This window comes from Oncorhynchus masou, chromosome 27 (genome assembly GCF_036934945.1).
Source record: "Oncorhynchus masou masou isolate Uvic2021 chromosome 27, UVic_Omas_1.1, whole genome shotgun sequence".
In the NCBI taxonomy this organism is placed as follows: Eukaryota; Metazoa; Chordata; class Actinopteri; order Salmoniformes; family Salmonidae; genus Oncorhynchus; species Oncorhynchus masou.
The window spans coordinates 40778383-40805316 of NC_088238.1; the positions used below are offsets into that span (position 1 = coordinate 40778383).

Consider the following 26934-nt stretch of genomic DNA (forward strand, 5'->3'; position numbering starts at 1 on the left):
ATACCCAAGAAGACTGAAGGCTGTAATCGCTGCCAAAGGTGCTTCAAAGAAGTACTAAGTAAAAGGTCTTAATATTTATGTAAGAGAGATAAATCAAGTAAATGAAAGCATGTTAAACGGTGATAGACCTTCATCAGGGTTGTGGTCAATTTGAATTGAAGGCACTTAATTCAGGAAGTGATGATTTGTTTTGTTTTTCTTGTAATGTATTTTTCTTAAATTATTTACCCCTTTTTTTATGGTATCCAATTGGTAGTTATAGTCTTGTCTCATCACTGCAACTCCCCCACGTACTCGGGAGAGGCGAAGGTCGAGAGCAGTGCGTACTCGAAAACACAAACCAACCCAACCAAGGCCCACTACTTCTTGACACATTGCCCACTTAACCTGGAAGCCAGCCACACCAATGTGTCAGAGGAAACAACGTACACTTGGCAACCATGTTAGCGTGCACTGCGCCCGCCACAGGAGTTGCTAGTGCGCGATGGGACAAGGACATCCCTGCCGGCCAAACCCTCCCCTAACCCGGAAGACGCTGGGTCAATCATCTGCTGCCCCATGGGTCTCCCGGTCACGGCCGGCTGTGATAGAGCCTGGACTTGAACCCAGAATCTCCAGTGGCACAGCTAGCACTGCGATGCAGTGCCTTAGACCACTGCGCCACTCCGGAGGCCCATGTTAATTTAAAATAGAAAAATTGAAAACTATTGAAATAAATTGTTTCTACTGAACAAAAATATAAACGCCAAGTGTAAAGTGTCGGTCCCATGTTTCATGAGCTGAAATAAAAGATCCAAGAAATTGTCCATACACACAAAAACTTATTTAGCTCAAATGTTGTACACAAATTTGTTTACATCCCTGTTAGTGAGCATTACTCCTTTGCCAAGATAATCCATCCACCTGACAGGTATGTCATATCAAGAAGCTGATTAAACAGCATGATCATTACACAGGTGCACCTTGTGCTGGGACAATAAAAGGCCACTCTAAAATGTGCAGTCACACAACATAATGCCACAGATGTTTCAAGTTTTGAGGGAGCGTGCAATTGGCATGCTGATAGCAGTAATGTCGACCAGAGCTGTTGCCAGAGTTTAATGTTCATTTCTCTACTTTAAACCGCCTCCAACATTGTTTTAGGGAATTTGGCAGTACATCCAACCTGCCTCACAACCGCATACCACGTGTATGGCGTTGTGAGGGCGAGCGGTTTGTTGTTGTGCCCCATGGGGACGGTAGGGTTATGGTGTGGGCAGTTATTAGCTATGGACAATGAACACAATTGCACTTTATCAATGGCAATTTGACTGCACTGAAATACTGTGATGAGATCTTGAGGCCCATTGTGAGGCCCATTTTTTTAATGTATCTGTGACCAACAGATACATATCTATATTCCCAGTCATGTGAAATCCATAGTTTTGGGCCTAACAAATGTATTTAAATTGACAGTTTTTCTCCTACTAACTGTAAATCTGTAAAATCTTTGAAATTGTTGCATGTTGCGTGTATATTTTTGTTCAGTATAGTTATTGAGAAGTCATTGAAAGTAGATGACCTTTTAAAAAATTCAATATTTAATTGAAGTTTACTTTCTGAATTGACTGCCTTCATTTCCAATTCCAATTGACCCTAAACCTGGCCTACATGAAATGACATTTAAAATACTCAAGCGTACTCTCAAAGAGATCCTATTCAATTACTCTAATTCCTTATTCCTAAACATTCCCAAACTTTAACTGGAGTTGTTCAGTCTGATGCTAATTCTCCTCTTCTTGCTCATATCCCATTTGACCTTGTGGAAGTGCCTTCTTAATGTTAGAGGGGAAGCACTGACACCATCTGGGAGTTTTCCAACACTAAACAGTTATGGGAAGATCATAACACTGATGTGTGTCATATTATCGAACGCCATCTTCCCCTTTCCCAGTACTTGTATGGGCTGGGAACTCTCTGTGATAACTTATTTGTAGTACTTTTACAGTACATCCTGCATTATACAAAAATGAGAACACTGCAACTAGTAACTTTACAAAGTAAAATACTGTTACTTAGTTGCATAATACTGTACATTTGAACAACTGTAGAGCGGCTGCATTAGTTTGAAATTCTATAGTTAGGTTAAAGAAATGATTGGAAGCCATTTATTTTTGCAACTCGCTGTTTTCTTGTTTGTGTATTTATGACATCAAAAAAGAAATGGTCATATGTTGCACAATCCAGGTGTGGAAATCTTTTAGAGACTTCCTCAGAAAGACTCACACTTGTAATCACTGCTAAAGGTGCTTCTACAAAGTATGGACTCAGGGGTGCTAATACTTACGTAAATGACATATTTCTGTATTTTATTTGGCTGTAACATGACAAAATGTGGAATAACGTGGGGTATGAATACTTTCTGAAGGCACTGTAATTGTATGTGTGGGGTACAGAGACGAGGTAGTCGTAAAAAAAATGTTAAACACTATTATTTCACAAAGAGTGAGTCCATGTGACTTGTCAAGCTAATCTTTACTCTTGAACTTATTTAGGCTTGCCATAACAAAGTGTTGAATACTTATTGACTCAAGACATTTCAGATTTTCCTTTTTTATTAATTTGTAAAAGTTTCTAAAAATATAATTCCACTTTGACATTATGCGGTATTGTGTGTAGGCAAGTGACAAAACGTTTCAATTTAATACATTTTAAATCCGGGCTGTAACACAACAAAATGTGGAAATAGTGTGTGAATTTTCTGAAGGCACTGTGTACAAAACTATTAATTAAAATATTTATATGTGTAATAAAGTACAACATTTGTATCTGACCCTAACCCAACCCTAAACCTGGCTGTTGCCCTAATCCTAGCCTGAAACAAGTCTTTCACCTTCAATGCCAAACAATGATTGATCAGCCTATTTCTGTGATGACCAGTGGATCTGAGTTCTTCTTCCCATTCAGAAGATGTGGGCTGAGATATGGATACATTTCCCCAGTGAAGGAATACCCAGTGAAAGAATATATATGAGCCTTAGCTTCCACATCATAAAAAGACACCAACCCTTCCTCATAATCCACAAACACCCCCACCTTCTGGGGTTTCTCCATCAGTGACAAGAGAAAAGGAGGGTCCCCCAAGGCTCCGTATTGGTCCCCATTAAAATGCACTATTGCCCAGTAACCATTAGTAGGATTCACAGAGAGTTGCCCCTTCCTGTTGGCATCTCCTCTTGCAATTCCCAGATCCCAACCCGTCTTGTTACCAACATCCACCTCCCAGTATGATCTCCCAGACGTTAACACGTTGTGCCCCAGCACGCTGCCGAAGTGATCAAAGCGATCCGGACGGTCAGGGAGGTCCTGTATCTTCCCTCCGTCTCTCACCTCTTTCCCGTCCTCAGAGAGAACCAGCTGTAAGTTGGCTGTGTCTGGGTCCAGGGTCACATCAACTGAGTAATATCAGATATGGACGTTATTGTTATGACAAGATACAGCACAGTATTTGGGCATGTACGAGGCCTATGAGTTGGCCTGAATGAAGTTAAAATGTGGCCTACTACAAAGTGAATGTGGTTGAGATCGATGTATGCTAATGAAGATTGAAGTCTTTATATACTAATGTATTACTACCCTGAAATGTAACAATACACACCTGCAAACTTCAGGATCCTCTCAAGTTCTGTGGAAGAAACACATTTTTGGCCTGTCATGGTCAATTGTAGTATGACAAAGCTAAACAAAGAATACAGCAATGTATGCAGATTATATGTCTAAAATGTACAGTGCATTAAAAAAGTATTCAGACCCCTTTGACTTTTTCCACATTTTGTTACATTACAGCATTTTTCAAAAATGGATTCAAGTGCTGTTTCCCTAATCAATGGGGGGACCATACCCCATAATGACAAAGCAAAAACATGTTTCTGTTGTTGTTTTTTTTGCAAAAAAAAGAAATATCACATTTATTGTTCGATCGGGTTCAAGTCCGGGCACTGGCATGGCCACTCAATGACATTCAGAGACTTGTCCCGAAGCCACTCCTGCGTTATCTTGGTTGCGTGCTTAGGGTCGTTGTCCTGTGCTCTAGAGCAGGTTTTCATCAAGGATCTCTCTGTACTTTGCTCCATTCATCTTTCCCTCAATCCTGACTAGTCTCCCAGTCTCTGCCGCTGAAAAAAATCCCCACCGCATGAAACTGCCACCACCATGCTTCACCGTAGGGATGGTGCCAGGTTTCCTCCAGACGTAACGGTTGGCATTCAGGCCAAAGTGTTCAATCTTGTTGTCATCAGACCAGATAATCTTGTTTCTCATGGTCTAATTCCTTTAGGTGTCTTTTGGCAAACTCCAAGCGGGCTGAAATGTACTTTTAACTGAGGATTGGCTACCGTCTGGCCACTCTAACATAAAGGCCTGATTGGTTGAGTGCTACAGAGATGGTAATCCTTCTGGAAGGTACTCCCATTTCCACAGAGGAACTCTGGAGCTCTGTCAGAGTGACCATTGGGTTCTTGGTCACCTGTCTGACCAAGGCCTTCACCTCGATTGCTCAGTTTGGCTGGGCGGTCAGCTCCAGGAAGAGTCTTGGTGGTTCCAGAACCTTTAAGAATGATGAAGGCCACTGTGTTCTTGGGGACCTTCAATGCATTTTTTGGTACCCTTCTCCAGATCTGTGCCTCGACACAATCCTGTCTCGGAGCTCTACAGACAATTCCTTTGACCTCATGGTTTGGTTTTTGCTCTGACATGCACTGCCAACTGTGTGATGTTATATAGACAGGTGTGTGCCTTTCCAAATCATGTACAATCAATTGAATTTACCACAGGTGGACTCGAATCAAGTTGTAGAAACATCTCAAGGCTGATCAATTCTAACAGGATACACCTGAGCTCAATTTCAAGTCTCATAGAAAAGTGTCTGAATACTTAAGTAAATAAGGTAAAAATAAATTAGCTAAAAAAATCTAAAACCTGTTTTCGTTTGGTCATTATGGCGTATTGTGTGTAGATTGATGAGGAAATGTATTTATTTAATCCATTTTTAGAAAAAGGCTGTAACGTAAACCAAATGTGGAAATAGTCAAGGGATGTGAAAACTTTCCGAATGCACCGTATATGTATGGTTTTCAACACTGTTTTCATCTTACCAATCGAGGAGAGCTTCTCAAGCTCCTGCTCAATTTTCTCCATCATGGCTGAACGGCTGCTTCTCACTGTACCAAAGGAGACTTCAGTATCAAGTGAGACCTCAGTCCAGTCTCTACCGTCACCCAGCCCTGACAGAGATGGGAAGGTCTGGTGGAGAGACAGACGGAGAGGAAAGAGAGAGGGAAAAAGAGACAGTCACAGAGAAAGATGATTCAACGGTTTTATTTAATTGTATCATTATAGTGTATAATTATATAAATCAAATTCGAAAAACAATTTGACAGACAATAGTCACCCAGTCCAGTACAATCCATGCATTTCACACATACTGGTACACAAACACATGCATCAACCAACTTAGGAACAGCTTGCGGACTTTTCGGTCACCTAGCCCCATACAGAGTGCGAGCAGCTTGCAAACTCTTCAATCATATAGCGCAATAAAGAGTGTGAGCAGCTTGTAGACTGTTCAGTCATCTTCCCCAATACAATGTGAGTAGCTTGCAGGCTTTTCAATCACTTCAGCCCAATACAGAGTGAGTGCGAGCAGCGTGTAGGCTGTTCAGTCAACTAGAGTGATACAGTGCCGGGAGGAACCATTTGTGGATGATCTATGCCGCTCACAGAGCAAAAGGGTTAAACGTTCAAGAAAAGTCGCTCACCTGCAGGAAGTGAATGTGATCCTCTAGGTTAGCAACGTCCTCCAGCTGACCGATGATGTCTCTCAGCTGTCTGATCTCTTTCTGCAACTCTTGGGTGAGTTCTTCTGCCTCTCGCTCCATGTCCTGTTGCCTCTTCTCCAGGGGCCTGAGAGCCTCTCGCCGGGTCTCCTCTACAGTGGTCATCACTACTTCAAACACAGAGTCTATCTCCCTCCTCTCCCTGTCCAGTTGGGCCTAAAGGGATAGAGGTGGTGGACAACAACTCAGTATCACCTCAATGTCTCTCTCATTCCCTCTCTTTTTTTGCCTCTCTGTCAGTCTCACTTTTCACTTGGCTTTTCTCTGTGCTTGTCTCACTGTCTGTGCGTGTACCGTATGTCTCATGTCTCCAGCTCTCTTTCTGTATGCACGTCTCACACTCTGTACCTCTTGTCCCTCTCTGTGTACAACGGGTCTCTCTGTCTCATGTTTAACTGTCTCACTGCTACAGTGCTCCACCTCTGTATCTGCATGTGGACTTGTAGTAACTCACTCTGACTCACACAGGACTCCCCTTGCAGGCATATACCTAATGTATTTGTGCATGCAGTCCTCCCTCCCTCCCTCCCTCCCTCCCCCTCCCTCCCTCCCCCTCCCTCCCTCCCCCTCCCTCCCTCCCTCCCTCCCCCTCCCTCCCCCTCCCTCCCTCCCTCCCTCCCTTGTAGAGCACTGTTACAGCACAGCTCTGTGCTGGCAGGTAGACATGTAGTACCTCACTCTGAATCACTCAGGACTCACCTTGCAGAGGTCCATGGATTCCCTGATCTCCTCCGCCTTTCTCTCTCTCTCCAGGATCCTTTCCTGCATCTCAGCCAGGCTGCTGCCCAGCTCACCCTTGTAAATGAAAAAAAAACATGGAAAGAAAAAGGAATCATACATTAGTTTATCATTATTAATGTAGTAATCACGCAATTCAGACTCACCCAATACTATACACATAGCCATCATTGAACCCTTAGGAATTATGACCTCACCTTCTTCTTGTCCCACTCCGTTTCTGTGGAGACGACCTCGTGACCCTCCTCCATGCAGAGGGCACAGACACAACGCCCCTCCGCCCTGCTGTACAACTCCAGGGGTCGACCATGGGTCAGACAGGCCCTCCCATCCAGGTCATCCACAGGGGCCACCAACCTATGTATACACATGTTTACACTTTCCAATCAAGAAAAGTAAGAATAAAAAACAAGTGTATCCAAGTGTGTTTTCTGGTGTTATTTCCTATTATGTAAATTCTGAGTTTCTTCAAGTTCTTATGGTATGAATTGTGATTAAGAATCAATAAAGTCAAAGTCAACCTGTGACCCTTCAGCCTGTCTGCAGAGGTGTGGGTTTGCAGGTGAGTCTCGCAGTATGAGGCCAGGCACAGCAAGCAGGACTTATGGGCTTTGAGTTTCCTCTCAGTGCAGACATCACAGGCCACCTCGCCCAAGGCTCCAGAATACTCCTCTGGCTTACTTTCCTGGGCCTTCTTCAGTTCTTGGATTAGGGACCTGAGGATGATGTTCACCTGTGGGTAACATTGTATTGCGCTATTATGCTTTGTTTATGCATTCATTATTCAATCTAATACAACTTTATTTATCACCTCAGGGACAATTAAGAAAAGCAAACCAGTTTTTTATTCCTTATTTTATCCGGTGAGTTGACTGATAATACTATGTTATTTACGTCAATGACTTACAGAAAGTTATAAAACGTATACTTAACCGACAAAATATATAAGCAAGCAAAAAAAAACCCACAAACAATCGAAAATGTCATAGAAACATAAGATCGAGCATAGAATCATAAGAAACACGTTCTTCCTTAAAAAGGTCCTCAGACAGCCGTCTGAACTGCCTCAGAGGCACCAATTCCTCCAATTTCAGCGAACTCGGTAGACTCAGGCATACTCAACTCTTACCCTACGAGGTCCGGATGACCGCTGGTTTCCTGTTCTACCTGATAATTAATCTCACACACCTGGTGTCCCGGGTCTAAATCAGTCCCTGGTTAGAGGGGAACAATGTAAAAAATGCAATGGAACTGACTTCGAGGTCCAGAGTTGAGTTCGAGGGCTGTAGACCATTCCATAAGCAAGGTGCAAAATAGCTTAAGGCAGATTTACAGTGTCTTGCGAAAGTATTCGGCCCCCTTGAACTTTGCGACCTTTTGCCACATTTCAGGCTTCAAACATAAAGATATAAAACTGTATTTTTTTGTGAAGAATCAACAACAAGTGGGACACAATCATGAAGTGGAACGACATTTATTGGATATTTTAAACTTTTTTAACAAATCAAAAACTGAAAAATTGGGCGTGCAAAATTATTCAGCCATCCCCGAGACCGTGTCTGATTTCTGTAGGATAACAGAGAAGTGAGGTACGGTGATCGTTTACGCAAGAGGGATTTATAAACAAAAAAAGTGTGCAATGCATCTATGATACTTCAAACTTGGCCAGTGATGTGTGCTGAAAGTAGCACCCGTAATAAAGTATAATGCAGAAACTACATCCAGTGGCTTCAATACAGTGGCAGCTGAGTTCATATTAGATGTTATTGCCGTAGTCTAAGACAGGAGTGAATGTCGACTGAACTATTTGTTTACTGCTATTGAACGAAAGGTATGACATGTTCCGTTAAAAGAAGCCCGTTCTTAACTAACTCATCTACATGCTCTTTGAAGGAAAGCCTATCATAAATCTAGATGCCCAGATATTTATACGCAGTGAAACGATCAATGAGAGCACCATCCAATGTCTGTATGCATAAATCAGACACATTTTTGTGATTTGAAAAAAAATCCATATACTTGGTTTTTCATTGCATGACATCCCAATATTCAGCTCAACGAAGGTTACAAGTGTCATTATCAACACATTACCCACATAAAAAAAATAAGTACACAACAGACATCCACCCCAACCACATTTGACATATTTATGTTGATGTAAATACTGCCAACTAGTGGGGAAAATGGCTGAGACAGGATGTGTTATATTGAGTTTTTCTAGCACTTAAAATGTCTGGACTGCCTTATTACTTGTGAGTTTCTCCATGAATGCATCGTGAAGAAGAAGAGGAAGACTAATACTTCACCTGCGGGTTACCCCTCAGATGTTTCTTACAGAGGGGGCACGTGAGGTCATTCAAGTGGAGGTTGCGGCCCAGGCAGGACTGGCAGAAGCTGTGGCCACAGTGGGTGGTGACGGGGTTTTCAAACAGGTCCAGACAAATAGAGCAGTAGAGATAGTGCTTGATCAGAATGGGGGTGTCCATGTTGACGGAGTGTAAGGAAGAGGAGGCCATGTCTGGAGCTCTTTAAACCTGTCAATATCAAGTATTTCAGAGTGTTTGTCGTCTGCAATTTGATAAATAAAAAAGTTGAAAGAGGTGTTGTTGGAGATTCATTATTTATCATTAATACCCTGCTGAAAAAACCCCAGCATTGACCAGCTGATCATGCTGGTGACTTCACTGTGTTTTGGGCAATGATGACCAGCATATGCTGGTGATGCTGGTAACCATCATCAAAGTGCTTAATGATGTATTTTTCCCCAAATACAGTGTCGACAACAGGCCTGCAAGCAGTGTTGCCAACTCCTCAGTAAGGAAAGTAGCTATTGGCTGTCCTAAAAGTTGCTAAATGACGTCATTGCCGAATTTGCATAATTGGCCATGTGCATGTAATTGTGATGGACGCTGTAGGAGAGAGGAATAACGTGGGTGCAATAATTGAATAACATAGATTTCTAAATTCGTTTTGCAACGCTCGCGCACGCGACACGAGCGATGTGGTCAGCCCGTCCCCAAATTAATATAATTGGTTGAGAGTTTGTTTTGATATTTAAACCTGCGTGTCATGATCGCGTTTGGTGTAGGGGGACAAAATACATGTATGCACGATGGCGCCATGGCACGCGTGCGCAGCCTGTTTGGGTTCCGTGTTAGACCATGCTGGACCAGTATAGACCCGCATGGACCAGCATCACCAGCCTAAACTGGTCACCAGCATACCAGCTTGACTAGCTAGTCGGCCAGCCTAACCAGCTAGATGATGCTGGTTGGCCAGCATAAGCAGATAGAACATGCTGGTCATACCAGCTTGAACAGCATCAGAACAGCATGGACCATCTCAAAATTTAGTCGAGTATATGCTGTTTTTTTCAGCAGGGTAAGTATTCATCATTCACTGAGAGACTAAAAGCATATCAGCGACGTCATCTCTTTCCAATGCTGCCTCTCAAGTTTTGATGAAAGGAAGGAGTTTATGTGCTTTCTTGGTCTTACTTTTAACTACCCACAAGTCACAATTTTGGAGATTCTAGAAGGTAGTTGCACCACTGAATTAGTGAATTACTGCCCTCTGGTGGTCGGAGTACGGTAAACTCCAGAGTACATTGTCTACTGAGGTAAATGAATTAGCCAAATGAGAGTGAGCAGTAAGCACACAGACATGCGGGAAAGCCCACAGATGGTCTGACTGGCGCACCTAGGTAATGAGACAAGCCCGAAGGCACTTGTGTACCTACAGTAACTTCCGTATCACAATAATCAGAACACAAAGAATAAAACAACCACAAACAGGAAACATAATAGCAGTATATGATAGAAGTGTACTTTAAAAAAAAAATGTTTTAACTATATTTTAAACAGTTATTAAATAAGGGAAATTGTTGACTGGTTTTGATACAGAAATTAGAAAAACATTGTAGTAATTATTGTAATGTGTCAAAATGTACAATAAGTATATCTATAGTACAGAAACTTATTTCATCTCATTTATTACATGTATAAGCATTGTACGTGTCAATCATACTTACATTGTACATCAACCAAAAACAATCAATTACAAATTACATGTATAACTAATTTCCTGACAGTAGAATGATGTACACTTAAAAGTAATACACTCGGTTATATATGCAACAAAGAAAGTATTGCCAGTACCTTTCAGATGATGTGAACTTCCTTTACTCTGGGCTCATATGGGCATCCTTTACTTTGTCCCATTCCTTTTCTACTTTGAGTTTCATTTCAGCTAAAATAATGACCAGTTCCCTTTCCGTGAAGGAGGTATGTATTCAACGGTAGTAGAATTGGCCTATGAATGGGTGTGTGGAAAACCTGTTTATGCGTGTGTGTCAGAGGAGCCTGGTGGGAGGAGCACGGGCTCATTGTAATGCCTGCAATGGAATTAAGTGGAACGGTATCAAACACAACCATATGGAAACCACGTTTGACTCCATTCTATTGATTCCATTCCGGCCATTACAATGACCCCATCCTTCTATAGCTACTTCCATCCGTCTCCTCTGGTATGCGCATGCAGTTTCTTTTACTTGAGAATTGAAAGTCAAACACCTTTCCATTAGGCTAACGATAGGCTACAGTATTTACTTAATCCAATGACAAACTCTGCTAAATGCACAATCACATTCGTACAACCCTGCATAATACTTGATTGGTGGTCATACATTCTCTGGCACGGTGCTAATCATTTTGAATAAATTCTAAGATAAATGATATATAAATATATATATATATATTAAAATCACATTCACATTTACTCTGGTCAAATTGTAACAAGACATACATAATCAACCATGCCTGCACGCTGTGGATAGGATAGGCACAATGATAATCTCGACATACGCATAGGTGATACATATTAAAGTCACATTTCCTTTGGTAAAATGCTAAGTCAAGGTTACAATGAATAAATAGTTCCCGATATTTCTCATTGTAAAAATCACTCGAGGACAGACAAAAAGGCTGAACGATGTTAAACAATCATAAAATGTTCCTGAGTAAAAAGACATGTCTTATTTTAGGAGGAGGCTCAATGTAGTTTTCTACTATCTCTTGAGGATATTTCTAGTTTCCCCTGTAGTTCTTGGATCAGGGACTTGATGATGTGGGACCAGTCCTTGTTGTGTAGAGGAGTGGACAGTGATGGAAATCTCTGTAGAGGGGGGAAACCCGTCAAAAAGAGTAACAACTTGTTGTTGGGCTCGTTTGTGTATATATATATGTTGGCCAAAAATGTTAACATTTGATTTATAAAGACAGGAAATGGGGACACTGACTTGTAGAAGGGTGAGGTGGTCCTCGGTGTGTGAGAGCTGCTCCAGCGCAGTGCTTCTCCTCTGTAGCTCGGTGATTTCCTGCTCCATCTCTTTGACGAGCCCCTCAGCCCGCCTCTCTGCTGCTTTCTGTTTCTCCTCAGTCACTTCAACGAGCTCCGCTGATTGTTGGAGGTCCTCCATCTTCTTCAGTCTCTCCTGGATCATCTGCTGAAACTTTATCATGGACTTCTTTAGCTTAACCTGTGGATGAGTCAGTGGACTTCAAAATCAGAAGAACTTACAATATCAGTCAACTCTCTAAGTTGGGAAAAAACGTTTAAAAATATCTGCGGACTCAGTTAAATCATATCTGCATTTTGGCCTAATGTTTGAAAACCCTGAATCGCTTACAGTACAGACTGTATGTACGGATGCATGTACAGATTCTTACAGATACAGTATCTCTGAATGTTAGGTGTATGTTCTGTACATTTCAAAAAAAAATATTTAATGACTTTGTGACGGAGAAGTTCGTCACTGGCAGTCGGGCAGGATTTGGTCAACTAACACACCCACACTCATCTCCCCATCCCTGCTCCGTTTTCAGCTACATTAGCAACGTGCGTCGACACAAGTTCATTTAGCGATCTCAGGTCATACATTGCACACATCACTCTTACCTCCCGTCAGTAACAGCTGGGTATGGTATGAAGAATTCGCAGGCAAGCTTTCATGTTTAATCTAAGTGATGTTTTTTGTACTCAATGTTTTGGATCACCGCTCTATTTGTTTCGGTTTCTCTCTCCGTCTCTGTAGCTTCCGGGTATGCTGGAATAAGGACTACTAAAAATGCTGACCCAGTACATCCTGTCCTTTGACCTTTTGATCAATCTGTGTAAATGGCCACAAAATCCTGATACACAGTATCCCGACATCTCTTAAACAAATCAGACGGATCAACACCCTCCTCACCTTCCTATAGTTTCTCCAACACTTCTAAATCATCTACCGGAGGTGGGAGTAGCCATGGAGGATTGATAGGAAAAGCTACTTTTAGACTAAAAAAGTCGCCATTACCCACCCACCGCACCGTGTTCTGTCTTCGCTTATGTTCCCTGCATGCCTGTAAAATCCCTTGTCCCGGTAGGTTGACCCAATAATCAATTGCCAGATGTGGTCTCCAAATCTGCAATGGCATATCCCCCATCTCCACCTGTAGTGAAGCCAATGGGGAGGTCTGAAACGTCCCACTACATACTCTGAGTCCTTGCCCCTGTATGACATCTGGCCTTTCCAATGAGGTGCGGGCTGACGAACCATACGCTATACTGCCAAGGTCTATTACAGATCGGATCAATGCAACATTCCTCAATGAGGAACGCCCAGCCCCCCACTCTTTCCCCATCAAACAGCACCACCTTCTTACATTTCCCTACCACTCTCTCAATGTGTTCTGCCCAGGTCAGTCTAGTGTCAAACTATACCCCAAGGAACCTGAAAGAAACCACCCTCTCCAAGTTTTTCCTCATATAACCAAGCATACCTCATCTCTCACCTTCCTCCTGGTACAGAACATTAATGCCCACCGCTCTACCTCATCAATTGCTTCCTGTACCTTCTTGCCTATGTATGAAACATTTCTTCCTCTCTTTCATAAGGCCCCATCATCTGCACATCCTCCCAATATCTGGCCGTACCTGAGAGTAAACATCATTGATAATGATTGAGAACAACAGAGGACTCATGCTCCCCTGTGGTGTACCGTTATCCACTAGGCAGCTGCCCCCAACCCCTCTTTTACGCTGCTGCTACTCTCTGTTGATCATTTATCACTTTAACTATACATTCATGTTTTTTTATATATTTTTTTATCTAGGCAAGTCAGTTAAGAACAAATTCTTATTTTCAATGACGGCCTAGGAACAGTGGGTTAACTGCCTGTTCAGGGGCAGAACGCCAGATTCGTACATTGTCAGCTCGGGGGTTTGAACTTGCAACCTTCCAGATTACTAGTCCTACGCTCTAACCACTAGGCTACCCTGCCGCCCCCTGTACATATGTACATACCACCTCAATTGGCCCGACCAACCAGTGCTCCCGCACATTGGCTAACCGGGCTATCTGCATTGTGTCCCACCACCCGCCAACCCCTCTTTACGCTACTGCTATTCTCTGTTCATCATATATTCATAGTCACTTTAACCACATCTACATACTACCTCAATCAGCCTGACTAACCAGTGTCTGTATGTAGCCTCGCTACCTTTATAGCCTCGCTACTGTATACAGCCTGTCTTTTTACTGTTGTTTTATTTCTTTACTTACCTATTGTTCACCTAACACCTTTTTTTTGCATTATTGGTTAGAGCCTGTAAGTAAACATTTCACTGTAAGGTCTACACCTGTTGTATTCGGTGCACGCGACAAATAAACATTGATTTGATAGAGACTTCCCCAACCTCATCTGGATAGACCTTCCAAACAGGAAATCCTTTATCCAGTTGTACGTTCTTCCTCCTAACCACATAAGATCAAGGTTGATTAACAACCCCTCCTTCCACATCATATCATATGCTTGCTCCACATAAAAAAAGACAGCGACAACAGTCTCCATGTTCACCTGAGCATTCCTGACTTCCGCTTCTAAGCAGAGCACTGGGTCCATAGTTTCCCTACCCTTCCTGTACCCACTCTGATGTGGTGATACTAGCCCCCTGCTCTCCAGGAAGTAAGTTAGACTCTCCGTAATCAGACGTTCCATAATCTTACATACATGTGATTTTAAAGCTATTGGCCGATAGGTTGTTGGCCTTGTTGGGTCCTTCCCTGGCTTCCGGATTGGTACCACTACTGCCTCCTTCCAGCTGGCTGGTAGTCTCCCCTCCTCCCACCCTCTGTTGTACAACACCAATACCTTATCCAGTGCCTCATCACTACGGGCCAATATAACATAGTGCACCTCATCTTTCCCAGGTGGAGTTAACCCAGCCGTACCCATTGTCCTTTCCATCTCAGCCATGTCAAATGGTGCATTCAACGCATCATTTGCATCCTTTCTCCTATCCAGCACTCCAGGATGCTCCTCTCTCGTTCTCTTCCTCCCCACTACCCCTCCTGTGACAAATCATCTCTGCCTTCTCCTCATCTGTTACTGCCACATCCTTCCCCACTCGTCAACATGGGATAATCCTACTCCCTTTTGACCCCACTCATCCTCTCAATCATCCCCCACAACCCCCCACCTCCACATCTATCCGTCGCCCTTCCAATGGTGTCACAGAACCAACGTGACCTCTTGGCCTGACAGACAGTTCTCCTCACCAGAGCCTGGGCTTGCTTATACTGAATCAGATGGTGGAAGTTATGCGTCCTTTTCCGTACTCCAAATGCCCTGTTCCTGCTCCTCACCAATGCCCCACATTGGGACTGCTTCCCTCCTCATCCTCCCTGAACTCTTAGGTATAGCGTCAGTAGCTGTCCCCACTAAAGCTGTTCTCACCCAGTTATTCATACTATCCACATCCCCTCTCATATCTACCCGAGCCATCACCTCCTCACTCAACTCCTGAAACTGATCCCACTTTGTCCTTCCAAACAACCAACCTCCCGACTCCGTCCACTGACACCACCTGCTTCCTCCGGCCTACTGTGCATACTATGGGGTAATGATCACTCCCTACTGTCAACTCCTCCCCATACCCCACACTCACAGATTCCAGCCATGGAACTAGATACCAGAGTGAGGTCCAAGACAGACTTTTCCCCTCTGGCTCCATCCTGGTCCCTCAGCAATCATTCAGGCACACCAGATTCTCCATCACTTGGCCACCCCCCCCCCTCCCCCTCCCTTTAAATCTTATAGTAGTTCACTACCATTAGCACCCCTCATCTCAACCACCACATATTCCTGTTCAATACCTTTGCCTAGCATCCTGTAAGGGAGTCCTTGCTCTATGAAGGTGCCCCTCCCCTACGAACCACTACATATCCCTGTACGATAAACTCCACAGTCGGTTTGAGCCATGTTTCCTGCACACAAATCACATCAGGCTTAGCAGGCATGTCTACAATGAACTGCTTGAACTCCTGCCCATTAGCCAACAGGCTTTGAGCCTTCCATTGTAGTACTATCACAATAACTAAGACCCAGTAAAAATGACTCCCAAGACCCGAACTACGGCAATCAGGCTGGGTTTGTAGTGCCCAGCTCCGGTTCATGTGAATGGGTGTATTGAAAGATACCATGTCAGTAGCTATAGGGTTATGTAAATGTGTTATGTTGTGATTATATTGTATTATGATAAACCAATTCCAAAGGTTCAATGACAATATTTCTTGATATGTTTAGCTGAGTGGAAAATGTAGGCTTTGATGTTTGTCATGGCTTTAATGAATTCATGAGTTCGGTGTGTTCTGATGGGAGGGGCTTCCCCTACAAAATGAGCCTCTCTTTCAGTTCAAGGGGGGGGGGGCCTTTCTCATTAAGCTGTTCATTGAGCACTGGTTAGCTGTCCCCATAATGTATACTTGTTTGTGGCAGTACGGTTTTCTTTCAGAATCACTATGTAAACAAGCACACTTGCACAGAAGTGCTTTTACAGCTCCGCCAGCGTTTTATATGGTAGAGTTTAAGTTTAATATAGGCTTAAGTTTGAGTTAAGGTTTTTCAGTTGAGCCTTCTGGCCTACTCTACGCAACAGACTTGGTACATAAACTGTTGAATGAATGCAATGTGAAATCTCAACATGCTAACTATAATTTTCCACACAAAAAACAACATATTAATGTATTTGTCTTGCCTTCCTTTTTGTTGCTTCCATGGCGATGGTGACCACCCGATGACCCCTGTGATCAGTCTGGACACACACAGCACAGATGCAGGTCTGATCGCTCCGACAAAACCTGGCCAACTGCCTCCCGTGGAGTCTACAGACAGGCTCATCCAGGTTCTTCCACACAGTGACCAGTGGATGGCGCCCTAGAGCCGAGTCCCTGTAGTGAGGCTCCAGGTGCATCTCACAGTACGAGGCCAGGCACACCAGACATGACTTCACTGCTCTACACTGCTTTTCTGGACAGATATCGCAGGGCACCTCACCTGCTCTGAGTGCGGCTTGGTTTTCCTCCCGCGGTGCAACATTATGTAGGGTTGGCTTCGTTTTTAGCTGTGGCCTGATAGGGGAAGTGGTATAAAAGTGTGTAAAAGTTGCACACACTCTATAGCTATGTACCCATTTTATACACATTCAACTATTTGGAGTTGAGCATTATATTAAGTGCGCAACTTTCTTTTTATTATATAGTGTATTTAATGTACTATTCAGTCAGCGCCTCTCCTACTGTTTTGTGTGTGTGTCAATGCGTGGCTTTTTACCTTATGGGGAAACATGTCATACAGAGAGGACACTGGCAGGCACCATGGAGTCTCCAGTACTCCCCGATACAGCCCAGGCAGAAGCGATGGCCACAGGGGATAGAGACTGGATTGGTGAAGTCATCGAGACAGATGCAGCATTGAGGCAGTGCAGACATCCCTGAGAATAGAACAGAGTAAATTGAAAATCTTCCCGTGGAGGAACTTGGGTTTTTTGGAGTGAAATCAGGAAATGGTTTGGTACATGGGTATAGAGAAGAAGAAACATCCTGAAAAAATGAGCGTTGTTTGGAAGCATATCAGTTGTAGGATATTGGCTACATTTGTTATAGTTATTGTACAGATAACTAAAGGAAGGCGGCATCTGGGAATTGACACACTCATACACAGGAATGCAAGATCACAATGTCATCATAGTCATGGTTATAAAACGCCATGGCTGAGTCCCAAATGTCACCCTATTCCCTATGGGCCCTGTTCAAATGTAGTGCACAATAAAGGGAATAGGGTGCCGTTTAGGATGCATGCAACCCCATATAAAGAAAAAGTCTTCCCGGAACTGTGCGTTGTGTAACACTTTATAAATCCTCAGTGTAATCTGAACATTAGTGATAATGCTGCTTCCTCTGTGACTTGGAACAGAGATAGTTAACCCATTAGTGACTAGAGGCCATTGGACAGGAAACTGTCCATAGCCATTCATACAAACAAAACATACCACAGAACCGCTGAGGCTCTTTGGATTACTTTAATAGGAACACTTATTGGGCAGGTTTCCCCAAACACAGATTAAAACTAGTCCTGGACTAAGAAGCACTTTTAATGGAGAATCTCCACAGAATGTGTATTTTAGTCCTGAACTAGGCTTCAAAAAAGGCACAGCATCCATCAACCACAACAGAAGCAAATGACCACATACACATGTTAGATGACAGCTTACTTTTAGCAACTGTTCCCCCACCTCTGGCTCTAACTCCTTCTACAGGCACATACAGCATGGCACCACAGTGTAGAAAAACATCAAATGAAAAGTACTTTCATTTATTAATACTAGTGATGTTCATCTAATAATATAAATGATCCAAAACTCATTTTACTTACCAGCTCTGTGCCAAGGATGACGAATTGTCAAGTCAGGTCCTAGGCTTATAGTGGCACAAATGTGTATGTGCTATGAACTAGTACTCTCACAAGGGGAGGATACGCCTTGTCACTGCTGGTAAAGGGGAAATCCATGTGGACTCTGAACGAGCTGTATTGCAGCATCCTTAGAAACATATTCTTATAAACATTCCCTAAAGTGGAGTTGTTCCTTCCTCGTTCACTCTAATCAGTTGTACTTTACACTCTTGCAAATCTTACATACACAACATAAAAAAAATATATATTTTTAAAATAAGGCATAATTTCACACACACGTGATCTCAGCAGTGACAACTTGTAATTCCTTTCTAACTTTTATCATTGCTTGTCATCAGGAAACGAACCTCTGTCACCAACAACTACATTTTCCGGGCTTTTTGTACGGGATGTAGTTTCATGCGTTTCTTTTACGTCTGCGACGTTAGGTTATGAGGTAACAGAATCTACATACACCTCCGGATTTCAATACATCAGAGGAAAATAGTAAAGTGTGCCACGTCCTTTAATTTTGTGTTAACACCTTTCGCGGTGTCTGTATCTTCACTTCGCGCTACTGGATAGAGCTCTCAACCTGTATTTGTACTTCTTTATCCAATATATGAAAATGACCAACGACTCAGACTTATTTTTCATGCTGGAGAGTTAAACATAAGGGTAAAGATTCCCGGCGGAGAAAAAGCCAAAGAATAAGTAGATGTGTGACTTTACCAGCACGTCATAAAAAAAGACACCTGTCCTTTCTCGTAATCCACACACACACACCGACTCTTCTCGGACGCTTCGAACACCCCCCGTCTACGTCATTGCATCACTGCTGCATAACATTTTGCGCCCCTACGCAACTATACGGATGCGGGTACCTTTTGCAAATGGTCGCATGCGATTGGACACATGGAGGAGAGAGTCATTTTCGCAGTATCCTCAAAACCATGTATTTTTTGACACAACTGCCGACAGCTACAGGGACATAAACACAAAAAAAAATGCTGATTGGAGACAAGTGTCCACGATAGTAGGATTGCCAGGTCAGTTTAGTAGTGAGCTGGTGCTAGATGTGGCTAGTTAGCGTTAGCTATCTAACCAAGCCAATGAGGTGTATGTGTGAAAGAAGTAGTCAAATAAATTATGCTAGTTACTATCCCTGATAACTTTACCAAATAATCATATTTGAAAGAGTATGAGTGTGTATGCTGTATAAATAGTAATAAAAATGGTAGCTACTACTGTACCCCTGATAATTTGGTCAGATAACCTGGTGTGTGTCTATGTGTACAGTAGGTGACATGTCCATGATAGCTATCTAATAACTATAGTTATGCTAGGTAATGGTTTGGCTTATCATGTTCATGTCTATGTAGAAGAAGACTGTAGGAGGAAGTGGAGAGGACACAGGGACAGGTATCCGAGAGAGAGAAGGGCAGAGAAAGAGAAGAAGAGGTCTAGGTCAGCAGCCTTGGTGCTTCTGCCACATTCTTTCTTTTCTGGATCCATTTATTGTGCCTATGGCAACGAGTGGCAATTTTACAGCCAGACCCTCTACTACGTCATCCACAAGTGTCGTTGCCACCGGTGCATCAAGACCCTCAACGTCACCTACAAATGTGACCTCCACCGGTGGAGTGAGACCCTCTACAACATCATCCACGAGTATGACCACCACCGGTGCAGCCATGGAAGACGATGAAATGGAGGAAGCACCTCTGGTTCTAGGACCACCTGAGATTGTTATGAACCTCACGGAAGTGACCACTGAGGACCTCGTTGAACAGGATGTGGCCGTGGAGAGAAACAGAGAGCGAAACGAAGAGGAACAACGTCACACCAGGCGTCATCGGAGGTACCAGCCCCCAGATCCACTCAACTCATTTCAGCAGAGGCTCTCCACCAAGCCGTCGAGAGGGATGCAGCCCAACCTGATGCTCACAGGAAGGAGAATGGAGAGACCCTCTTTGCCATGAGCCTTGTGCCAACACTGAAGAGGCTGCCTCAGTAAAAAAGCAGCAGTCAAGGTTAAAATGTATCAGCTGCTTTTCGAAGCTGAGTTCAATGGTACATTTTTCTCCACATCACAGGTAGTGTCATAAGTGTGCGACAGTGAAGTAAAGTAGGTCATTTTTACAGTATAGTCATGTAGGTTAATTGGTATTTCAGATCAAAGTATTAATATGAGGCAAATGTATAGCTGTTGTTTCTGGGTAAGAAAATCTCCTAAAACAGTTTGCTGTCAAAATATCTGCCTGTCATATTGATCTGAAATACAAATTCCATGAGTAAACAGCAAGTATTACCAACTTTAACACACTGTTCCTATATCTATGGTGTCCACTACCTACACTATACACCAAGTCACTTGGCTCTGTCATAAATCTCACATGGTCTCTTGTGTCATTTATGTTAAGCTTGTATGTTCTTTTTTTCTCCAGGTTCCATCTTTGTCAGAAATGGGATGACGGATCACCACCAGCTGAACATCGGAGAGGAGCTGTCTTCCTCCCGGGGAAGGACTGCTTGTTTTGATCTCCCATCACGGTTGACAACTCCATTGTTCTCCTCCCAGTTTAAACCTTGGCGTGATCCTGGACAACACCCTTTGTTCTCAACCAACATCAGGATGGCCCGTTCCTGTTTCATGCTCTGCATCCGCAGATTTCTGACCTCATCACACAGGAAGCGGCGCAGGTCCTTCCAGGCACTTGTCATCTCCCGTCTGGATTACGAGACTAAAGCTGTCAATGGGCTTATTTTGTGCCATTAAAACCACAACTCATCCAAACCAGTGGTGTTCAACCTTCCCAAGTTCTCTCACGTCACCCCGCTCCTCCGCTCTCTCCACTGGCTTCCAGTTGAAGCTCGCATCCGCTACAAGACCATGGTGCTTGCCTACGGAGCTGTGAGGGGAACGGCACTGCAGTACCTCCAGGCTCTGATCAGGCCCTACACCCAAACAAGGGCACTGCGTTCATCCACCTCTGGCCTGCTCGCCTCCCTACCACTGAGGAAGTACAGTTCCCGCTCAGCCCAGTCAAAACTGTTCGCTGCTCTGGCCCCCAATGGTGGAACAAACTCCCTCACGACGCCAGGACAGCAGAGTCAATCACCACCTTCCGGAGACACCTGAAACCCCACCTCTTCAAGGAATACCTAGGATAGGATAAGTAATCCTTCTCCCCCCCTTAAATGATTTAGATGCACTATTGTAAAGGATGGCTGTTCCACTGGATGTAAATCATGAACCTACACTATACAAGGTGAATTCTCACCTTTTATTGTGTCATATTATGTTAAGTTGTATGTGTTGTTTTTCTCTTCCCTTTCAGAAATGGAGTCTCTGGACAGGAAGGACAGGAAGAGGAGAGGAGTACCTCCCTTTTCACACACGTCAGTTCTGTTTAAATTCAGTCAATTCATAAAGTAATTTGTTTCTAAATGGATAGCTTAAATGAACTAATGTAAATGTGTGTTGAAACCTTTTGTGAAGTTATGTTCCATCGACTGGTCCGTGACGTCCAGGGGCCATTTGTTTAGCTGTGTTATGGCTACATATTATTTCCTTATTTCATAGACAGATACACAAACACACCTGTTCGTACCTCAGATCTCCAGTACCCTGCCCTCTCTGTCTTTGTGGCCATGTCTGAAGTTTCCCTACTACTTCTAGGCTTTATGAGTAGTCCCTGTATCGGTCTGCAGTTGTGCCAAAAATACATGCTCTTGCTGTTCTCTTATCGGCAGACTCAGTAGCCTCAGTTTTTCGGATGACTGCCTTGCCTGGTTCACCAATTACTTTGCAGACAGAGTTCAGTGTGTCAAATCGGAGGGCATGCTGTCCGGTCCTCTGGCAGTCTCTATGGGGGTGCCACAGGGTTCAATTCTCGGGCCGACTCTTTTCTCTGTATATATCAATGATGTTGCTCTTGCTGCGGGCGATTCCCTGATCCACCTCTACGCAGACGACACCATTCTATATACTTTCGGCCCGTCATTGGACACTCTGCTATCTAACCTCCAAACGAGCTTCAATGCCATACAACACTCCTTCCGTGGCCTCCAACTGCTCTTAAACGCTAGTAAAACCAAATGCATGCTTTTCAACCGATCGCTGCCTGCACCCGCTTGCCCGACTAGCATCACCACACTGGATGGTTCCGACCTTGAATATGTGGACACCTATAAGTACCTAGGTGTCTGGCTAGACTGCAAACTCTCCTTCCAGACCCATATCAAACATCTCCAATCGAAAATCAAATCAAGAGTCGGCTTTCTATTCCGTAACAAAGCCTCCTTCACTCACGCTGCCAAGCTTACCCTAGTAAAACTGACTATCCTACCGATCCTCGACTTTGGCGATGTCATCTACAAAATTGCTTCCAACACTCTTCTCAGCAAACTGGATGCAGTTTATCACAGTGCCATCCGTTTTGTCACTAAAGCACCTTATACTACCCACCACTGCGACTTGTATGCTCTAGTCGGCTGGCCCTCGCTACATATTCGTCGCAAGACCCACTGGCTCCAGGTCGTCTACAAGGCCATGCTAGGTAAAGCTCCGCCTTATCTCAGTTCACTGGTCACGATGGCAACACCCATCCGTAGCACGCACTCCAGCAGGTGTATCTCACTGATCATCCCTAAAGCCAACACCTCATTCGGCCGCCTTTCGTTCCAGTACTCTGCTGCCTGTGACTGGAACAAATTGCAAAAATCGCTGAAGTTGGAGACCTTTATCTCCCTCACCAACTTCAAACATCAGCTATCTGAGCAGCTAACCGATCGCTGCAGCTGTACATAATCTATTGGTAAATAGCCCACCCATTTTCACCTACCTCATCCCCACAGTTTTTATTTATTTACTTTTCTGCTCTTTTGCACACCAATATCTCTACCTGTACATGACCATTTATCAATCCAGTGTTAATCTGCAATATTGTAATTATTCGCCTACCTCCTCATGCCTTTTGCACACATTGTATATAGACTCCCCTTTTTTTCTCTACTGTGTTATTGACTTGTTAATTGTTTACTTCATGTGTAACTCTGTTTTGTCTGTTCACACTGCTATGCTTTATCTTGGCCAGGTCGCAGTTGTAAATGAGAACTTGTTCTCAACTAGCCTACCTGGTTAAATAAAGGTGAAATAAAAAAATAAAAATAAAAACAGATTACACATTCATTTATTTTTTATTTTTTACACGCACACACACCTCTTTCAATAGTTGTACTTTTTTAAACATTTTTACAACACACATACCTGTCATGTTCTTTCCTGTACTTGAATACTTATTCAATTATAATGTTTTCATAGTCAGTTGTTTCAATTGTTTATTAATATCTAGTTTAGACTTAATCTGCTTATTTCTTCCCTACACCTTTGCTGGTCTAAGACAAGATGAAAGTAAAAGCACATTCTCTTCCTAATTAGTTTTTTCCCCACCTGTATTTTGTCAGGCCAGTGAACATGGTGGTAAAAAACTGTACTATTTGTATGGACCCTAGGTTACCCTTTCCCTTTGTTATCATATTAACTGTATGTCGTATAACCTTAATTAGTGCTCCCGCTCACCTGGTGTACCATGCCAGGTGTGTATAATACTGACGTTAATGGGAGAGGGAAGGGGTTAAGGTGTGGTCTTTACTCCCAAATTTCACTTAAATATAACTTCCAAATGAAGAAAGACAATGATACATAAAGTAATCTGGGGGAAAAAATGCAATTTTATGGACAACGGTGGATGGTTCTTAAAATAACCTTTGTGTTAAGGGGCTCTTAAATTACCTCCGCAGGTAGTTGTGGAGAATATGTGGCCTTCACGCAGACATCGACATTTGAGGGGCTGAGGCCAAGCACTCTCCGATACATTCTCCATCAGGGCTGCCAGAATCCCAAAGGCGCATTCAACAACTAACCTTGCCCTGGACAGTCGTTTGTTAAAGATCCTTACAGGCTTTGGCAATGGCAGCTGGCGTCCAGCGTAGGGCCTCATGAGGTTGGGTCTTAAAGGGAAGGCCTCATCGCCGACGAAGACGTGGTGAACAGGTCCCAGGTCTTCAGCCCCAGGGAGTGATGCAGGTGGTGGAATATCCAGGGTGCCATCCTGAAGTGCCTGGCTGAAGGCAGAGTCCCGGAGGGTCCCGCCATCACTTCCCTTGCCGTAAGCACCAACATCGACAACACGGAAGCAGTAGATGGCATCTACTACAGCCAAGAGTACAACTGAATATATACCCTTGTAGTTGCAGAATTGTGAACCTGAGCACAGTGGAGCCTGGATTACTACATGTTTCCTGTCAATGGAGCCAAGACAGTTGGGGAAATTCCACCTCTCCAGGTTCTCGGCAGTGATGGTCCTCCAGTCTTCCTCCTTGGGGACAGGCATGTTTTCACCAACCAGACAGTCCCAAATGGCTTGTGCCACAGAGGGGACAATGCCTGCCACCGTGGACCGTCCAACTCGGAAGCTGAATCCTATGGTCCTGTAGGAGTCCCCTGTCGCCAAGAATCTAAAATATAATTGAAAATAATGATCAATATTGTGTATAACTTGAATTCCACCCACATATTATATCTACTCATATTGCTACCTCATTACTGTTTATTATGCTTTACTAATTATATTGTAATACTCATCAACCATCATTAACAATGCCTTGAAACAGTACAATTCAGTCTATGACTATATCAATAAACTGTATTCCAGGCCAACTCTACTCTTAGAAAGAATGGTACTGTCTACTTTCTCTGGCTGTCCCCATAGGAGATCCCTTTTAGGATCCAGGTAGTACTCCTTTTGGTTCCAAGTAGAACCCTATTGGGTTCCATGTAGTATACCTGGAACCAAAAATGGTTATCCTATGGGGAAAGCAGAAGGACACTTGGAACCTTTTTCTCTTAAGAGTGTATGAGTACAATAAGAATGTATGGGTCCTGGAGAAGACTAGCCTACCTTCATCAGGGCAGAAGCCAACGTTCTTTTCATTTGGTAACATTGCATAATTAAAAAGGATTATAAACCAATTTAGGGAAAAGTTATAGTCCCAATGAACATTCTGTAAAAGTACATCTGATGTCAAATATGGACTATTAACTAGAGCCCTTTAGCTAGCACATAAAAACAATGTATCAAATATCAATCAATTTTGGTATCAAAGGCTTTAAAGATGTAGCTTACCGGAGACAAATCGCCAGGCGTTCAACTGGGCTGATGGACTCCCGGTAGTTGGTATCCATCCGGGTGATCCTGGCTCCAACCATCTGGAGCAGGTGATCGAACTGGCTTCCGTCCAGACGAAAGTAACTTCGGAATTCCTCTACAAACAGTCGAAGCTCTTGAATTAGACGGTGGAACTCCCCTGCTTGCTTTCGGGACTTTAACCATCTCTGGACCCACACAGACCTGCGCTTTCGGCGGGGCTGGTCCCGGCCCAACAGCGCGATCAAGACCACCTTCCTCAACGTTGGTCTCATTGTTGAAAGAGCCTACTCTGCTATATTGACTATTTATAATTGCATTTTGGAGGGAAATTATATTATAGGCTCTCACAATTAATTTGTGGATGTCATCGAATAAATAGTATACTTGGCAAATAAATCAATTTAAAAAAAATAAAGAAATGATGCAATCAAACTGTTTTATGTAATCCCACATTTTTACTGAATATGTGTTCAAAAAAAATCAACATTCATATTTTTCTACTTTCTGTCAAGTCTACGCATACAATTTGACACAGAACACACTGCAACTGCCTCTGCAACGCTGCAAGGCAAATGCAGCGTTCCATTGGAAATGAATGTACTTCTGGTGTATCGAAACGCAAATCACAGTCGGTGTGTTCAAAGCGTAAGTATTTTTGACCGCCTTCTTCCTGTTGACAGTCTTTTTGTAAACTCCAACTCTTCTTGGAAACTCCAACTTCCCACCTCCCAGCAACGGCGTCGAGAGTGGAAGCCCTTCTCTCCCAAGACCGCTGAGTTGTAGTCAAAACTTTTTGGGTTGTCAGACACAGTCTGGGATATTTTGCTTTACTTTATTCGTGTCTTTCCTGGATAATCTTTTGCGCCTCTGCCTTCGTGGACCTATGCGCAGCCTGTGGGAAATGCATGTAAATATTGCACGAAGACAACTGTTAAAGGAAGGCTGAATTGCTTGCTTTATCCTTAGTTTAAATTCTCATTAGGAAATGCGAATGAGAACGAGATTTGTGTCTTGGAGGCATTCTTCGATGTGGGAAGCACTTGTACTTTCACTCTACCAATACACTACACAGTTACAGTCACTCATCCTTCTAAATAACTTGAACAAGTCTAACCATGTTTTGTATCTGGAAGTAGGCTAGACTAGCTAGCCAACTTTTTTCGTTTCTGCCGGCCGCTGTGCAACCATGGCAAAGTTGGTTTGACTATGGATAGCCTGTCTCTGGGGCTAGTTAGAAACGGACAATAAATTACACAATGTAAATGGGACAATATTTTGATATCTTTTTGTTGTCGGGTTTTTAAGTAATTGACATTTTGGAGCTATTGGCATTTATTTATT

The 26934-nt window shown here is 43.3% G+C and overlaps 3 protein-coding genes across 3 annotated transcripts; all 3 read right to left on the reverse strand.

Moving 5' to 3' along the window:
- Positions 1-2357: 2357 nt before the first annotated feature.
- Positions 2358-10855, reverse strand: LOC135516160 (E3 ubiquitin-protein ligase TRIM39-like). Its single transcript, XM_064940244.1, has 9 exons — positions 10769-10855; positions 8918-9145; positions 7133-7344; positions 6809-6968; positions 6573-6668; positions 5796-6029; positions 5133-5280; positions 3638-3664; positions 2358-3434 (listed from the first exon to the last, which is right to left on the reverse strand). The coding sequence occupies exons 2-9, from the start codon at positions 9125-9127 to the stop codon at positions 2896-2898; spliced, it is 1626 nt and encodes a 541-aa protein (XP_064796316.1). The 5' UTR covers positions 9128-9145; positions 10769-10855; the 3' UTR covers positions 2358-2895.
- Positions 10586-19110, reverse strand: LOC135516162 (E3 ubiquitin-protein ligase TRIM47-like). Its single transcript, XM_064940247.1, has 6 exons — positions 18748-19110; positions 18362-18476; positions 17261-17420; positions 16686-17058; positions 11908-12147; positions 10586-11783 (listed from the first exon to the last, which is right to left on the reverse strand). The coding sequence occupies exons 3-6, from the start codon at positions 17416-17418 to the stop codon at positions 11661-11663; spliced, it is 894 nt and encodes a 297-aa protein (XP_064796319.1). The 5' UTR covers positions 17419-17420; positions 18362-18476; positions 18748-19110; the 3' UTR covers positions 10586-11660.
- A 4985-nt stretch (positions 19111-24095) lies between these two features.
- On the reverse strand, positions 24096-26056 carry LOC135516161 (uncharacterized). Its single transcript, XM_064940245.1, has 2 exons — positions 25570-26056; positions 24096-24901 (listed from the first exon to the last, which is right to left on the reverse strand). The coding sequence occupies exons 1-2, from the start codon at positions 25863-25865 to the stop codon at positions 24157-24159; spliced, it is 1041 nt and encodes a 346-aa protein (XP_064796317.1). The 5' UTR covers positions 25866-26056; the 3' UTR covers positions 24096-24156.
- Between the last annotated feature and the right edge of the window lie 878 nt (positions 26057-26934).

Bases quoted from the DNA above. Each gene is read 5' to 3' on its own strand.
- LOC135516160 (XM_064940244.1), bottom strand. From the start codon at position 9,127: ATGGCCTCCTCTTCCTTACACTCCGTCAACATGGACACCCCCATTCTG. The intron at 7,345-8,917 runs GTGAAGTATTAG...TGTTACCCACAG, and splicing joins ATCTGAGGGGTAACCCGCAG to GTGAACATCATCCTCAGGTC. The intron at 3,665-5,132 runs GTAAGATGAAAA...TTTCTTCCACAG, and splicing joins TGAGAAGCTCTCCTCGATTG to AACTTGAGAGGATCCTGAAG.
- LOC135516161 (XM_064940245.1), bottom strand. From the start codon at position 25,865: ATGAGACCAACGTTGAGGAAGGTGGTCTTGATCGCGCTGTTGGGCCGG. The intron at 24,902-25,569 runs GTAAGCTACATC...ATTATATTTTAG, and splicing joins CGCCTGGCGATTTGTCTCCG to ATTCTTGGCGACAGGGGACT.
- LOC135516162 (XM_064940247.1), bottom strand. From the start codon at position 17,418: ATGTCTGCACTGCCTCAATGCTGCATCTGTCTCGATGACTTCACCAAT. The intron at 12,148-16,685 runs GCAAGACAAATA...ACTCATCCACAG, and splicing joins TGGAAGCAACAAAAAGGAAG to GTTAAGCTAAAGAAGTCCAT. The intron at 11,784-11,907 runs GTCAGTGTCCCC...CCCCCTCTACAG, and splicing joins ACCACCTCACCCTTCTACAA to AGATTTCCATCACTGTCCAC.